The following is a 16,527-nucleotide window of genomic DNA, read 5'->3' as shown; positions in this document are numbered from 1 at the left end:
AACAGATTTTGAGTGTGCATGTAACCGCAGATATTTTTGCATTTACGGGTACTCATCCCTAAAATGATGCAGTAAAATGGCCAGTGAATATAGACTAAACTATGTAAAAACTGAATAGGTTCAAACAGTTTAAGGAACAGAGAAACAGGCTTGTAATTTAGGAAGTGTGCATGGCCTTTAGAAGAACTTCCCAAAATACATGCTATTTATAACTGAATATGAATCTGTTTGTGGCTGTTGATGAAATCCAACTCTGCTCGCAGAACTGTCCCATGGGGCTGACATCCAAATACCTTTATTTTCCTGGTCCTCGGGAGGTTCCAGTAATTTAACAAACTCTGTGTTGATATGAAACTCCACAGCAACAAGGAGGGCCACTTTCAGCAGGATGAGCTGCAACTGCTGGATACCTGTTGGATCCAAAACACTGATTATATAACCGGGACATGCTTTCGACTTTAAATACCGTATTTTCCGGACTATAAGCCGCACCTTTTTTCATAGTTTTGTCCCAGGTGCGACTTATACTTATATTTATACTTATATAGACTATGATGTGATATTATTTGTTATTTTCACACAAGCAACCGCATTTCATACTCCAGTGCAACGTATATGTTTTTTCTTCTCTATTATGCATTTTTTGGATGGTGCAACTTATACTTCGGTGCAACTTATAGTCCGGTAATACAAATATAGATGAAAATGAGCAAAAAACAAATATATTGGTATAATTTACCATTGCTTACAATATTTAATGTCATGCCATTTCAAGCCTTGAAATAATGACTTTTATGTCCCTGTCAACATGACAGGTACCAATCATTTGGTACCTGGTATCGGTCACAAGTGTTTTATTGATGTGTTGATTTGGCTTCATGCGGTCGCTGCCAACATTAAAGACACAGTAGACACACCGGTCTTTCCTCGTCTCCACCTCAGTCAGTGAAGCCAAGTGCTTCATACACTTCCTCATATTTCCTCGTTTTATTAGCTTTTGGTTGACTTTTGTTTGTTTCGTTATTAGGGGTGTCACAATATTAATTTCAGTCACGATTATCATGAGGAGAAATATCACGATTTTACGATTATTCACAATTATCAGAAAAAAGTAAGGGAACATTTATATTGTATTGATTTTTTAAACAATTAACTTCCCTACTCTTTAATGGCCCTAACCCTAACCCTAACCCGGCGCGGTGAAATAGCCCAGCAGTTTCAGGAGCCGCGGCACAAAATAGCCTAGCAGTTTCGGCCGCACGCCGCGGCTCTGTAGACACTCCCACTCTTTAATACAGCGTATTCATTTAAAAATAATATTATTAAATAATATACAAGTATGCTTATTGGCCCCTCATTGTAGCTCTTTTAAGCATTATATAATTTATTAGAAACAAGCTGACATATCTATATTTCAACTATAGTTTCTGAAATTAACAAAATAATCTAGTAGTAGTAGTAGTTTTCCTCCCAATATGCACCTTTGAAAATGTGACAATTTAACACATTTCCTGTATTACAGAGCATTTTAGAAAGTGGCATAAATTAGCATGTACTCATTAATATTCATGGTAACGCAAGAACAAGAGTTGGCGCCAATTTTCCAGTGGCAACAACCGGTGTAAGTAATTCACTCAAGACAAACTTGTGCCACGGAACACAGGTGCAGAAATACTTTTGAACTGAAGACTTTATTGGCGCTCTTAACTGTCACAATGTGTAGGATACAGACTGGCAAGTTGATATTTCTAGCATTTTCAAACACCGCATTGAAAATTCAACCACTGTCCCAACCTTGAAAGCAACGCAGTAAAAAAGTATTTTAAAAGAATTTCAAGCATCCGTACGAACCCTGCCATTAGGTATAAAACGATTACTTACTAATATGGTCTATGGCTCCAGCACAGAATTTTCCACAAAACTTTTTGGCCCCGAGCCCTCGTAGATCATGGATGGTGAAGGGCCAAAGATGCAGCACGTTGTGTCTGGAGAATGAGTCTCTTTTTTCAATTACCACCACTTTGGCTCCCATCAGTGCGAGCTCAATGGCGGTCCGTAATCCGCAGGGCCCTCCGCCGATGATCAGGCACTAAAGGGAAAATGGCGTGTCAACTTTAGCACAAATGCTAATAGGAATCATTTGCACATTTCGTCTGGTGGTTTAATCCCCGCTCAGTGTTACTTCCTGTGTTAAATCTCACATAAGGACACTTGAGTTAAGGCTTTAATACTTCAGTGGTGACCCTCAAGCACCTGGGAGCTTTTAGAACATGTCTGGATGAAAGATAAAGAAGTGTCTCTAAGCACTACAAACATAACATTGCAAAAAATAATTGCTCGCAGGAATGTTTGCTTTGGGTACCTATCAATAAACCGCTTCAAGTCTTTCATTTGTAACCTCACGTATCTGTCCGATGGAGAGCAAGTGTTAGAGTACAAATATGCTACAGAAAAACCTGCATCAAGAAACACTATCATTATTAGAGTGGTTTAACTGCAAAACCCATGACTATTTTCCCATGGTGTTCAAAACTAATCAGATATTTAGACAGGGCTTGAGGCTTCCTGCTTTCCTGGATGTCCACTATCACTGAGGACACAATATCAGCTTTGTACGCTGCACCTTCTGCCAGCTGTTCAAACTCCTGAGCCGTGCACTTCAAAAGAAAGATGTTTGGATCCATGGTGACGCTCGCCGAGTGTGTTGTTGAGTTTCTGGTCGGGACGTGGGGGGATGAGTAAGACAGCGTTTTACCATAAGTCACCTGGGCTTAAAAGCACAAGGTTTAAATAAACATATCCTCCTTTTAACATTTCAAAATTGTCTTTCCTTATATGCTGTGATTAAAATATTGATAAAGCACTAAGAATGTGATGAATTTTCCTGTTTAAAGACAAATGCTTGCAAACACACTACACCAACTTTTTCCTCTCAATAAAAAATGGTATAGACCAAGCTGATTCAGGTTGTAGTTTTACATATTTGTTTTCACAGATGTGGTTTCCGTATGTGTCACTGTCAAGGTTAGAGGTTGGCTTTATCCTGTTTCCATCCACTAATGTTATCACAGACACAGATACAAGCTTGTGCGGGTAGAATAGATGTGTCCCAACTGTGATTTCTCTTCCACAAATCTCAATTAGGAATATCTTGTCAAATTTGAGCATTAATAATTATTTGTGAAGAAACATCACCAGCTGATGATTAGCTCCATGACCAACAACAATAAAGCATGAAAAAAGACTCCTAATGAGCCAATCATTTAAAAATAAGTATTCAGACTTAGTAACTACTTCATTGATACGCTAACCTCTTAATTAGTATGTAGTTATTAAGTCTTAATCATTCCTAATATGCAAATAGTGTAGTTATTATTAAGTGCTACAAGAAAAACAGCCAGATGAAAAAAGCAATTACTTTCTTGGAACGTAGATTGAATTTAGATGACTTAATTTTGCTCCTGGAACTGTCACAATTATGTGATACTGTGAACAGAAAATCCCCTGGAATACTGCCATTTTGCACTTTCTATCAAATATCTGACGACAGCGTTCTGTTAGACTTATTAACTCTTTATAGTTACGTGTCACCAAGTCCAGATGTGTCAGGCCGTAAAACAGAGCTGACATCACATCCTTTAAAACTGTTCTTGCAACAGAAAAGTGTGAGCGACCGACACAGCAACGGGGGAAAACAGAGCCTTGGTTTAACCTGTTGAGTTTCACCAACAATAAAATTAAATGTTACGGTCTAAATGTGCATCTGAGTAGAATTATACAACACATGTTCCTGTGTATTGTCTCTCACACTACTTTCTGCGGTTTTGTGTCAACATTGGCCAAACTACACCAGACATTCTGGTCTCTGGTGTTAAGGATGAGCCTACAAAACTCCCACGTATTATGAGCTGTGGTAAACGCGAGCCAAATAATTTCAGCTGATGAGTGATGCTGTCTGTCTGGGTGTGCAATAAAAACCCGCTTTCATGGAGCTTTGGGCTGATGGCGGACAGGTAATCACACTGCAACAGGCCTCCCGACTCCCTTTCAGCACCTTTACAGTCACAAGGCCTGGCTGATGTTTTTACTGTCTTTACAGCAGCACACAGAGGAGAGAGGGCCCCGGAGCAGAGTCACTTGTTCCAGAACACCAGCACGTACTAATTTGACTTCCTTGTACCGGCACATCAATTGAAACACTTGGTAATCATCAAGGAAAGATTGGCAAATATAAAAAAATATTAAAATAATTAATAATAAAAATAACAATCTAATTGAAGCAGCATTATATATTGAAATACATGCAGCATGTACATATTGAATATATTGTTTATAGTAAAACAAATGCTGCAAAAAGAGCTGATTAAAGATTTTAAAAACGTTCAAATAATGGTGTGATGAGATAGTTTTGTATTTTTGTGATTCATTTTACAAACATTTCACATTTGTCTGATTATTAATTCTCAACTAGTACATTTAAAAGCATGTTTTAACACATTTCTGTTGGACTGACGTAATACCATAGTCATAGTCATTTTTGTAAATATTGTCCTTATACTTTTTTTTGCAACATAATTATTCATTTAAATCCTTATTAGATCTACTTTCATTTATGTATTCAAAGATGGCATTAAAACAATCAAAAAGAAAGACATGTTTGAAAAATGTCAAATGTATTTCCAGACAGTTGGAGAGAGACATTAATAATACTGAACCTACCCTTGTGCCCACAGCAGCGTGTCCTTTCTTGTACTCCTTATGGGACATTCTCTTGTCCAGTTTGGCCCACAGCGCTTTGGCTTTCCAGCAGGTCACTTTGGCCTTCAGTTCATCGTAGAACGTGCCGCTCTCCGATGGCTCCAGGTCCAGTTTCCGGCACATCACGTTGAAGGCCTGCAGCGCGCCCTTACACGAGGACGCCTGGACAAAGTTTTCAAACAGCTTGGCCACGTTGTCCTCCTCCGTCTCCCCCATGGTCCTGGTCCCGTAGTGCGGAGAGTAGATGCTGCTCAGATGCTGCTGGTTACAGTCCTCCTCCTCCAGATTTGGCTACTCCCTCTGTTACTTCATGGTGCCCCCGTCTGCAGAAGAAACACACAAGGTCTGATGTCATGGGGTAAGACTTCTGCACACATCGCTGTAGGCAACACTTGTCTCCTCATGCTCTATGATTAGCCCTGATTCACTTCATTACTTCAACATTTTTCTTCTTTGTTTGTTGCCTTACTACAGTAGACAGGGCAGATGTGTTCTATTCTCCCTGCGGCTCCAGTTTAGCATAATAAATAGCTTCGGGCTGTTGAACAATCTCTATTATTATCTATTGACAAGAACATTCCATCTAAAGGTACGGCAGAGATATAATATTAGGGAGTCACCCTACTGTACATAAGCAACTGTAAGTAGGTCTTAACATACTGTAGGCATGGCCGGGTCCTAAGATTTGTCTCAGGTACTACATAGTGCTTGTTGAACTACAAACTGGCCGACAAATGATGCAAAGTTAAATTTAGATTGACTAATTAAAACTGATTGAACAGGCAATGCAATGAGTGTTAAAGACCAGTGGTACCTGTCCCATACTTTGAGAAACCTTTGTACATTTCTTGAGTTGACAGACAGGAATTTACATGAATGAACAGGAAACATTGTGTATGTTTAGGCCGTTTTTTTCCCCACTCTTCAGCAAGAAAAGCTGGTCATTCGTGAAAAGAGTTTGCACTGGTTACACATGACTCGTACGAATGTTAAATAGGATTTCACTGATTCATATCTATCTGCGTGAAAGATGGTGTTACATTCGAGAGCAGGCAAAGCTTAGATGCATATTATTTTCTCCAATCAACCATCACATTTTTCTTTTTTTCCTTTTTCTTTTAATGAGGTAAAAATGTCCACGTCTGAAAGATCAAAGTGGGATTTCTGCATTTAGGGTGCAAGCTCTCATGGGTGGAGTACGCAGCTTCCCCCAGTTTACAGAGAAACTGCTTTTGATATTTTAACGTGCCGTGGAGCAGGACGGGCAGGTTATGCTGGATTTGCAGGGACCCCAGCAGTAATCCCCCCACTGTCAGCACCAGCGCACTGGGCTTCGGGTGACAAAATGTGACCGTGGTTCTAAATGTGCACAAGCCCCAGCTATGATTGTCAAAGAGACCACATAATACAGGCCTGAAGCTCCACCAACCAACGTGATCTCACTCTTTCACTTCTGCCTCTGTTCTCTCCTTATCTGTTAAAAGCACAAAAACAGGGATAAGAATTCCTCCAGGCAGCAATCAATGTTACACAATAGCAAAACATAGACCTAGCCTCAGAATAGCCAACACTGATAAGATCTTCATGTCATTATAGTTTATATCCTCCTGTTTTGGTCAAAGTGCACGTTTACCCAAAGGATTTCCATGACGTTTCAGTGACAGTGACAATTCTGAAATAAAGCACATTTTAATTCAACAATAGCACTAAAGTTGAGGCTGTGTAATGATTATGCAATTGCAATAACACAGATTTGAAGGTAACAAAACTTTTCACACCCACAAAAGTAGAACTGGGTGAACACATTTTTCACAACTTTTGCAGTAAAAACAAATAAAATAGTAATTTCCCTAACATCACCACAACCAGCTTTTAATAATTGCCATTAAAGCAGTGTGAACTCTACTCCAAATACTAAAACAACAATAGATATACCGGTACTTCTTGATCAAAAAGAGCCAAGCTTCATCATCAATTAGAAATGGCTCAAGTGTGATCTTGATTTAGAAATACATACATATAATTCCTTGCACAGCCCTACCCAAATGTATTTAAAAATTCCCCAGATGTCAGAACTAGTTAACTAAAAAAAAAAAGGCATCTAATTCTTCCGGCTCTTGTCCCCTGAGGCTGCTCGGCGGTGACACAATGCGGTGCCACGTGGATCACACAGAGCAGCAGCATCAGCAGGAGCCCACCTCTCTGCCAGCCCACCCACTGGCCTCAGCAGTCTGCTATTCACAATAACCACATTAACCATATCCCTTTTCTCTCAAACTATCAAAGAGTGAACCCGCGATGACAGAAACAGACACATAATGTATGACGGACGTGCTTTCACCCTTCAGGCATGAGGCAGGCGGAGAGACTGGGCCAGTTTACCTCATCGTGAAAGTTCAAAGCCGGTAACAGTTTAGCTAATGATTCAACAGTTGGATGGAATTTAGACTTTTATCTGCAGACAAATAATAATGGACCAATTAAAACGAGTCTTGGGAGCAATGAAAGATGAAGCCGGTTGGGTTTGGCCTCATAGTTTGACAATGTCTTCTACTTTGTTCACTCCTTATTTGATCTGTTTAAAAAAGGTAAATCTTTATTTTATACAGTATATAGCGTTGAAACTTCTGATTGTCCAAGCAATCACTATCTCTTTTATTTCCGTTGTTTAACTAGTCAAATTATAAGTTCTATTGTGTCCTCGTGTTGACTCAAGACCACCTAGAAGGATCAAGCTTATCAATTGTGAGTATTCTTGGGTTCTTTTTCATGGACCACCTTCATAGGTTTATACACATGTGTTCAGTGTTCGGAACAATACTTTGACAATGTCTGTAGTGGCAGAATAATTCACCATACCTGCATTCAAATGTATTTTGTAACATACAAGCCGTGTTTACTGTTTGCGTTGTGTTTGTTTTGCATTTACTTATCATTAAATCAGATTAGAGAAGTCAAAACCGCACACGCACGCACTGAGAGAGTGTGTTTTCTCTTCTTCTTACCAATGTCATACAGTTCTAAATTGAATGATGAACTACTGCAATGTATTATTTTAGAAAAGCAACTGCATTCTGAATACACCGAATGAAAGAGTAACTGTAGAGGTGCGTTATTCTGAATGTGTATTTTTGATGCATGTATTTAGTTACTTCCCAACTGCTTCAATAACTGCCGCTTCAATAACTTTTGTCTTGATTTAAAACTTCAAATGACTTAATTATTTTGCTTTCCAGATGAAGATGAATCCATTCTAATGATTGGAACCATGTGTTACAGTACGTCAGATGAAAAGGTAGCACTGCTGCTCAAAGCTTTGTCTGAGCCAGAGTTGTATGACTTCACCATCTCGGGCCTGACTGCATGGAAAGTCACTTGTGGGCAGACGGCGCTCAGCCACAGAACGGCTGTAAAAATATGACTAATGAAAGACAAAGTGGAAAGAATACAGGACAAACCCTCCCACCAAACATCACCGTCCCAGCAGACCATGATTAAGAGGATCGGGGAGTTTACTGCGAAGGGTCTCGAAATATATCCGTCTGTTGCATTGTGTTTTTCTTAGAGCGATCAGTGTCATATATTAAACGAGAAGAATGTGAGGAATCTGAAAAATGGACCTGTCTCACCTGGGCAGCTCAGAGAGTGTAGAAACCTGCACAAGAACACACTCAGACCCATAACAGTGGAACAAGACGCATGGGTTTATGGAGGATTTACTCAAATTATAGTATGTCATCTACAGTAATAGCACACTACATACTTGAGGTTTTACTCTTTTCAGGAAAATGGTTTGGAGGAGAAAATAAATCCTAAAACTGTTATAGAACGAAGTAAGTAAGTAAGTAAGTAAATTTTATTTATATAGCACCTTTCACAGACAGAGGTCACAAAGTGCTTCACAAAACACAGAATAAAACAATAAAAACACAAAAAACTTACACTGAACAATACATATACAACAATATACAGTAAAATCAGTCCGTAAAACATTTGCATTTAAAAGGCTTGACTAAATAAAAAGGTTTTAAGCTGACCCTTAAAAGCAGTAACAGAGTCCAGTGACCGTAGGGAGAACGGAAGATCATTCCAGAGTCTGGGGGCAACTGCCTGGAAGGATCTGTCTCCTCTGGTCCGAAAACGGGTGCGAGGCACAAGCAACAGTTTCTGATCCAAGGACCTTAGTGAGCGAGAGGGAGCGTATTGTTTAATCAGATCGCTGATGTACAGACCTGACCATTTAAAACTCTAAAAGTTAAAACAAGAATTTTAAACTGTATCCGGTAGGAGACCGGCAGCCAGTGAAGGGCTTTAAGAATGGGTGAAATGTGGGCCCTTCTATTTGTGCGGGTTAAGATCCTCGCTGCAGAGTTCTGGACCAGCTGCAGACGAGAGAGTTCCTTCTTGTTAAGACAGGAAAACAAGCTATTACAATAGTCTAAACGTGAAGACACAAATGCATGAATTATAACTTCCAGGTCATTTTGAGACACCATTTTCCTGAGCTTAGAGATTTTCCTCAACTGAAAGAAACAGTTCCTCGTCAACAGCTTGGAGTGGTGCTCTAAAGACATGTCTTTGTCAAAGACAACACCCAAGTTTCTAAGACTTGGTTTAGCAGTCTGACCTAAAACACCCAAGTACTGGTTTATCCCTGGAATGGCATCATCAGGGGCAATAATCAGAGTTTCTGTTTTGTCTGCATTTAGCTGCAAGGAGTTTTTACTCAGCCATTGTTTAATTTGCACTAAACAACTGACCAAGGAGTTCAGCTTCTGGATCTCAGAAGGTTTAAAAGAGCAATAGAGCTGAATATCGTCAGCGAACAGGTGATAGGACACATCACTAAACTCTTTAATGATCATTCCCAGGGGAATTATATAAAGCAGAAATAAGACGGGACCCAAGACGGAGCCCTGAGGAACTCCACACAACAGATCAGCTGAGTCGGACATTATTTGGTTTGCAGCAACACTAAAGCTCCGACCGGATAAATATGAGGAAAACCAATGAAGAACTGACCCCGATAGTCCAATCAGGTCCCTCAGTCTGTTCAACAGGATATGATGGTCGACAGTGTCAAAGGCTGCAGACAGATCCAACAGAACTAGAACAGTACATTTTCCAGAATCAGCAGACATCATAATGTCACTGGACACTTTCAACAATGCGGTTTCCGTAGAATGATGTTTGCGGAAACCAGATTGAAAAGAGTCGTGAATGTTTGACTGATCAAGGAAGTCTGACAATTGTTCAGAGACCACCTTCTCTAAGATCTTGGACATGAACGGGAGCTTTGAAATAGGTCTGAAACGTTTTGGGTCTGTCGGATCCAAGTTTGTTTTTTTCAGTAAAGGCTCAACTATGGCATGTTTAAATGGACCAGGAAACACACCGGTAGAAAGAGAGAGATTTACCATTTTGGTAACCCAGGGGCCAATAACATCAAACACTTTGAGGAAGAGCCTGCAGGGAAGGGCATCTGATGTACAAGAGGAGGGTTTCATCTTGGTCACCAGAGCTGAGATGTCTTCTAGAGTGACAGGCTTAAAAGAAGACCAGTTTTGGGAAACAGGCTCCACAGAAACAGGTTTATCAGACAATGGGAGTGGGATTTGGTCTTTGATCATCTTGATCTTATCGATAAAGAACCTGAGGAATCCATTGCTGTCAGCTTTGCAGAAAACAGGAGTAACTGCAGCTGTAGGACAAACAATAGAATTTATAGTGTCAAACAACACTTTGGGGTTTTTCTTGTTGGATGTTAATAGCTGGCGGAAGTGAGAGTGTGACATACAAATGATAGCTGCCCCTTGATAGTTTCCAAGCAAAAGTGTTTTAGATTTATTTCATAACAAGTAATTATTTGTATTAATTAAGTTACTCAGGAATCAGAACATTTATCTACATGAAGGTTAAATCTTTTCTCTAACAATCTCTATCAATTTGACATATTTTAGCTTCAACTAAATAACTAGGCGACTAATTGATCGCATTTTGTTCATGTAAATTGATTCACTTCAGAGTAAAATTGTTGGACTAGAACATGCAATAAACTACAGCCAAAAGTCGGAACGAAACAACAGCAAAGTGCCCCACCACCAGTGACACTGTTTTTTCAGCGCACATAGCTCCAGGCTTTGGGAGTACAATAGGAAGCTGCACGGACGGTACAGAGCAACGTTGGAAGTGCTGGAAAATGTGTAGCGAAGCCAACGAGTAACAGTAATTACAGGGCAGTCTGAAGAAAACCAGGAAGGAACCCTCTGTTGGCCTGATAAGCAGCCAACGTGTCTCCAAAACAGCAGCTCTGCCTTGCACCGGTCACAACGCGATCCCAAACCAGCTCCGGAAAGTGTTTTGAGGGTGAGATGAAGGACATATGGTTGTAAAAGTGTCAATCATATTCCTAACGACTCATTTACAGAAAAGGAGTGAGCTCTTGGGGCTTGTCTGGAGGTGTGTTCGCCACATGACTTCACTGGACAATCATTTATCAAGGCATGCTGGGTAAAAAGCCACATTGAGCCAAGAGCTCTCAAAAACAATTAATTTGACCAAACCGGCCTAGATTGTCCATTTCAGATTAGCTATTTGAAGTTTGATCAAGAGAACACTGCGATGGCAAAACTGCACTTTCAAGGATCGTTTAATCAACCAGGGGCCGGCTGAAGGACGGGGAGACGGGATCAGGTCTGGCAGGAATAGAACTCACAGCCAACAATCGCTAAAAACAGATTCAAAGTGTTATATTACAGAAACAGCACATGACCAGTGAATATGTCAACAAGAGGAGTTAGTGGACAACAACAGTGGTCACTTCAGATGTTTGCCAGTGTACAAAGGTCAACTTGAAGGTAGTCAATGTAATTCTGAGATATATTTGAGAGGGATGGATAATACAGTATGTCAGTGCTAGCACCAGTATTGAGATATCAGTATCATTTAGAAAATATTTGGCAAGGATCATTTTAAAGCTGCCGTAAGTGACATTGTGTGCTTCAGATCAAATCAAATCAAATCAAATCAATTTATTTTTGTAAGGCCCAAAATCACAACTTTTCAATAGACTATAGAGTTAAACTGGAACCAGAATGGGAAGTTTAAAATGTGGTTGCATGTGCGGTGCGTGCGATTTTGCTACTAATCATTTGTATCTGATAAATACATTTTGTAATTATTTTTGCAAAAGTGAAAAGTTAATTAGTGAACTTCGTGATACCTTAACATCAATTTGTGGGGCTTGCAATGGATTCTAAAATATTTCACACTAAATATCAGTTATCAGCCAAAGCTGGATATCAGTATCGGCTGATGTGCTGACCCAGGACACACTGTGTGTTCATCCTTGTGGAAAGAGAACGTTGATCGTGCCTCCAGTAAAGGACAATCCAAGATGATTATGTCATTTCAAAGTTTACTTTGATATACAGGAAAAGGCTTGATATTTGATACTGAGTTCAAAAAAGGAACTTTATGAATGTAGTTTTTCAATTAAAATTAATTAATTTGCACAGATGTCAAGGCAGTTGAAATTTCAAAATAAAATATTAAAAGTAGAAAAGTGTTCAAAGTGACCCTATAAACAGGAAACACATATTAGTCCTGAGATAAATAAAGATCAGAAAAGGCCCGAGTTTTTTTTCAAGTGTCAATATTTGAAAAACAAGTTTTAGTATTGATTAGTATTGATTAGTATCAATTAGTATTGATTAATGTAAATTGGTATGATTAGTATTGATTAGTATTGATTGGGCTCAATTAGTGTCAATTAATTTTTTTATCCATCACACATATTTCACACCATAAACAAAAGGAATAGTAGAATATTAGAACAGTCTTTGCATCTCCATTCAAATGATTCAGACTGACGTTAAGTCTCTTGGCCAGGGATGCCAGCACATTTATTGGCAGAATTGGGGGGAAGTGGTGCCAACACTGACTAACGGGGTAACATAGAACCTGCTGAAGTTTATCTAGCAGCTGTAGCATACGCAGTAAATTATGGTGTTGTTGTTGTTGTTGTTGTTGTTGATGTTACTGCTATAAAATGTCTATATGTGTATTATACATGTCTCCTGTTTAATGAAGCGGTCATCTTATTAAACATTTAGAAGTACACTCTATCAGTTTCAGGATGTAGACTGGCCTGTCACCCTTAAAAGCATTAGTATGTTGCAGTTTCATGTCACTCAGACTGTGGAGCTCTGTACAAGCTGTCGTCACCGCCACACCTTACTTTATGACACAGTTTGGGCCATTACAGGGCAGGAGGCAGGAGGGCTCTTTACAGGCGACAGAGGAGGCTCAACAGGTGAGGTAAGCTGCAGTGAATGAAAAGATAAGTGCGTCCAGTTCATTAACGTGTACCAGCAGGGTTAGTCTGTGTTTGTGGTGGGACTAAATACACAAAAACTCAAACTATGAGCCCATTCAGAGCCAGTCCCTGATTTTAGTTGCAGAAATGTTTGAAAAGCCTCCTCTCAGAAGTGATTTATGAAGAAAAAAGTGTTCATGGGGGCCACGAGGGTGTGTAGGTTACATCTGTACCGGTTTGTCATCAGCCATAAAGAAAAGAAGACAAAAAAGAGACAGCTTCTGCCAACAAGAACTTTTAACGCACATTGCATTATTTAAAGTGACACCATGCAACTTTCTGAAGATGGAAAGTTACATGAATAACTCTATGGGGGGATTTTTTGTTTATATTTCAGTCTATTTTTGTCTAAAACGTTAAACGGTGGGGATTTAACAGGCTAAATGTGTGTAATGGTTCTTGCCTCTGGTTGACATGCTGTGTGTATCTTTGTATTCTAGTCTTCTTATCATCCCATGCATTATTGTGTAATGGAATATAATGTCTCCAGATATTGAGAAAGTCTTACCTTTTCACAGCTTTGGAGGTTTAATTTCAGGTCACTGTCCAGTTCTTTATGGGTGAATGAGGTCGGCCCCAGTTAATGTAACCGGCAGCGGCGTTTGTGAAATGTAGTAGTCAAGAGTCAAAGGGCGGTGCTGAAGTCTGACACAGACTGTGCTGCTCCACGCCTCTGTTTCTCATGTGTTCAAAAGGAAGCCAGCACTGAACATTTGGAAAGATGCCCATACAGCAAGGAAAAGGGAAATCCTACCGGTCTAAAGAGACAAAATCAAATGAAAGACAATGTTTTACTTGCACAATGTTTTTACTTTGTATACTTTTGTTGTGATGTAGCTCTTGCGTGACACTTTGGTCAACATGTCATACTTTGTGAGGAGAAACACAAAGCAGGATTAAAGCATTGATTACATAGAAAGGGAACGTCAAGGAACGTCCGCTCCACGCACGCTTTTCGTCATCCTTGCTGTGGCGCCATCTCGTGGACATACTGCGAAAATACACCACGTGAAAAAATGGTTTCAGATACAAAATGAAGAATAAATCATGCACACCATTAATACGACTCCATTTTCAATTGTGTGTATAAGTTGTTCAAGTAAGTAAGTCGGTATGCTAAAATGTCATTAAATTGTGAAGGGCTGGTAAATGATAACTAAATCAAACTAATAGAGTCTAAAGTACACAGGGCTAGATTTGAACACACAGGCCTACTTTCTGAGCACACAGGCCTACATCCTGAGCACATAAAGGCGTTCACCCTGATCACGTGACTGTTGCGTCCCGCCACGCCCTCGCGCCCCTCGCTCAGTGCGGCTGCAGCATCAGTGGAGCTCGCATCATGTTGTCCGTCACTCTGCCTCTTCTTCTGCTCCTGACAGCGCCCGTCCATGGCATCCTCCCGGACATCGTGGACTCGGGCATCAATCACATCGTGGGAGATGTTTTCTCTCGGGGACAAGCGGATGTCGACAGTCGTCTGGTGAAAGAGGAGCAGCTGCAGCAGAAACCCGAGTCTCAGGTGGATTAGTTAGTTGAACCTATTGGGTTGCTTGACTGCAATATGGGCTTATTGAACTGCAAAGGTCTGTATTTTTGTTATGTTGTTTTTTTTCCTAGTTAAACGACAGCGTCACTCCACCTCCACCAAGCCATCTCCCTTCAAACACAAATGACACAACTTCTAATCATATTGAGCCAGTCCACGATTCAACTCTGGTAAGTTTGGATCTGGATGATGGAAAACGTTCACTACTTTTTTATTTCATATTATTTTACTTGAATACAGGATACAAACATTACCTCTACAACTGACCGGCCCAATTACCTGGACAACAATATTTATCATGTAAGTTCGATCTACAAACAAAATAGATTATGGCTATTATAAACAATAATCAATTATACAAATGATAGAATTTACCTTATTATTGTGTTAGTGTAAAGTTAAAAACGATATACTATGTATCTTGGTTACTTTTATAACCTATTTTTTTTTATCTCATTTAAGTTCAAGCTTCATGCTGTTTCAGAGTAAATTTGACAGGTTGAATTGACTTGACTCTTGTTTACTTAAGGACTGCATCACTGATGATGACTGTGGGAAGGGAGGATACTGCCCCTCTCCTCCCGCTCACCGCTCTAAATGCATGTCCTGCAAAGCTCTTGATGTGGTAGGTAAAATATGATGTAAAGGATTGGTTTAAGAGCTAACGTTTAGGTGCACAGCATCTTGCTGGAGCAGATCGGACACCCTTGACTGCATTGCAGTGCATCCACAAGTGTAATTGGAGTGTTGTATTCAGAACACTGTGTGGTGCAGACTTTGTGTCTCTGATCATTCATTAAGAGAAGCAGCAAACTGTATAAACTGACTTTAGAAATGGTCACTGCTGATTCACAGCTGCACAGGGAGAAAGGCTTTATTTCAGACATTGGGCTGGCAATTTTGGATAAGAGAACCTTTACTTGTCCCACAATGTAGACATTTCTTAACCTTTAAGATGCAGATATACGTTTGTTGTACAGAAATAATCAAACTGTGTCCCACTATTTTCAGCCATGCACCAGGGATGTGGAGTGCTGTGATGAGCATATTATGTGTGTGTGGGGTCAGTGCACTCAAAGTACTTCTAAAGGAGACGCTGGCAGCACATGTCAGACTCAGAGCGACTGCAACCCTGAGCTCTGCTGTGCTTTCCATAAAGGTACTGAGTATTCACTGAACTGTTTCACCAGCCTTTTCTCAATGAAAAGATCTGAGAGATACTACATCAAAACCTTGCAATAATTGTAATCGCTTTATAGCACTGCTTTTCCCAATCTGCCTATCAAAGCCCATAGAGCGTGAGCAGTGCTTTAGTGCCTCTAACCAACTCATGGAGCTGTTTTACGGGGGCCCTGAGGATGAGGGGCCGAGGAAACACTGCCCATGTTTGGGAGACCTCCACTGTCAGCATTTAGGGTGAGTAATCAGACTTACATTACATTCTTCTGAAAATTTGATTTGTTTTTTTCTACCGCTGGACAGACGAGGGTCTATGTGTCTAAAAGGAGAAGACTCAAGTGAAGAAGATATGACGGACAATCTCTACTCAGAAATAGACTACATAATCTAAACCGCAACATTTGTAAACTTACCGTAAGCTAATGTGTGGATCCAAATGTATTTTAAGTTTGGGCTTGGATTGTCTATACAGCATATTCTGTCTATATGTACATAATCGAACATCTCGACCAAAACAAGGACATTTGTTGTACACACTGAGCTTTGCACTTTGATCACGTTCCTCAGTTTCCAGTTCAACAAATTAAATTAATTTAAGCAACATCTCAACTTGAAAATCTGATTTACAATGTGGTATCAATGCCATATAAAGCTGCTATTGTTA

At 39.9% G+C, this 16,527-nt stretch overlaps 2 protein-coding genes across 10 annotated transcripts in view; one reads left to right on the top strand and one right to left on the bottom strand.

Moving 5' to 3' along the window:
* mical2a (microtubule associated monooxygenase, calponin and LIM domain containing 2a) overlaps nucleotides 1-13,750 on the bottom strand; it is a 27,548-nt gene extending 13,798 nt beyond the window's left edge. For 7 of the 8 annotated variants that reach the window (XM_072464509.1, XM_072464508.1, XM_072464505.1 and 4 more), the window contains exons 1-4: nucleotides 13,644-13,750; nucleotides 4,720-5,081; nucleotides 1,882-2,089; nucleotides 294-410 (exon numbers count right to left, since the gene is read on the bottom strand). In XM_072464509.1, coding sequence (XP_072320610.1) covers nucleotides 294-410; nucleotides 1,882-2,089; nucleotides 4,720-4,974 — 580 coding nt within the window. In that variant the 5' untranslated portion in view covers nucleotides 4,975-5,081; nucleotides 13,644-13,750. The remainder of the gene's footprint in view (nucleotides 1-293; nucleotides 411-1,881; nucleotides 2,090-4,719; nucleotides 5,082-13,643) is intronic. The other variant, XM_072464511.1, reaches the window with a different exon arrangement.
* On the top strand, nucleotides 12,897-16,527 carry dkk3a (dickkopf WNT signaling pathway inhibitor 3a). 2 transcript variants are annotated; one of them, XM_072464514.1, is made up of 8 exons: nucleotides 12,897-13,072; nucleotides 14,518-14,657; nucleotides 14,756-14,854; nucleotides 14,925-14,984; nucleotides 15,214-15,309; nucleotides 15,696-15,843; nucleotides 15,944-16,100; nucleotides 16,167-16,527. In XM_072464514.1, exons 1-8 carry the CDS (start codon nucleotides 12,931-12,933, stop codon nucleotides 16,252-16,254), a joined length of 930 nt encoding a protein of 309 aa, XP_072320615.1. In that variant the 5' UTR covers nucleotides 12,897-12,930; the 3' UTR covers nucleotides 16,255-16,527. The 2 variants fall into 2 exon arrangements, with proteins under 2 accessions (XP_072320615.1, XP_072320616.1); XM_072464515.1 differs by lacking the exon at nucleotides 12,897-13,072 and having other exon boundaries at nucleotides 14,423-14,657.

This window comes from Eucyclogobius newberryi, unplaced genomic scaffold, assembly GCF_026437365.1.
Source record: "Eucyclogobius newberryi isolate DKJ021-1_F unplaced genomic scaffold, fEucNew1.0.hap1 SCAF_5, whole genome shotgun sequence".
In the NCBI taxonomy this organism is placed as follows: domain Eukaryota; kingdom Metazoa; phylum Chordata; class Actinopteri; order Gobiiformes; family Gobiidae; genus Eucyclogobius; species Eucyclogobius newberryi.
The sequence above is the reverse complement of the archived record's forward strand: the minus strand, read 5'-3'. Positions and strand labels throughout refer to the sequence as shown.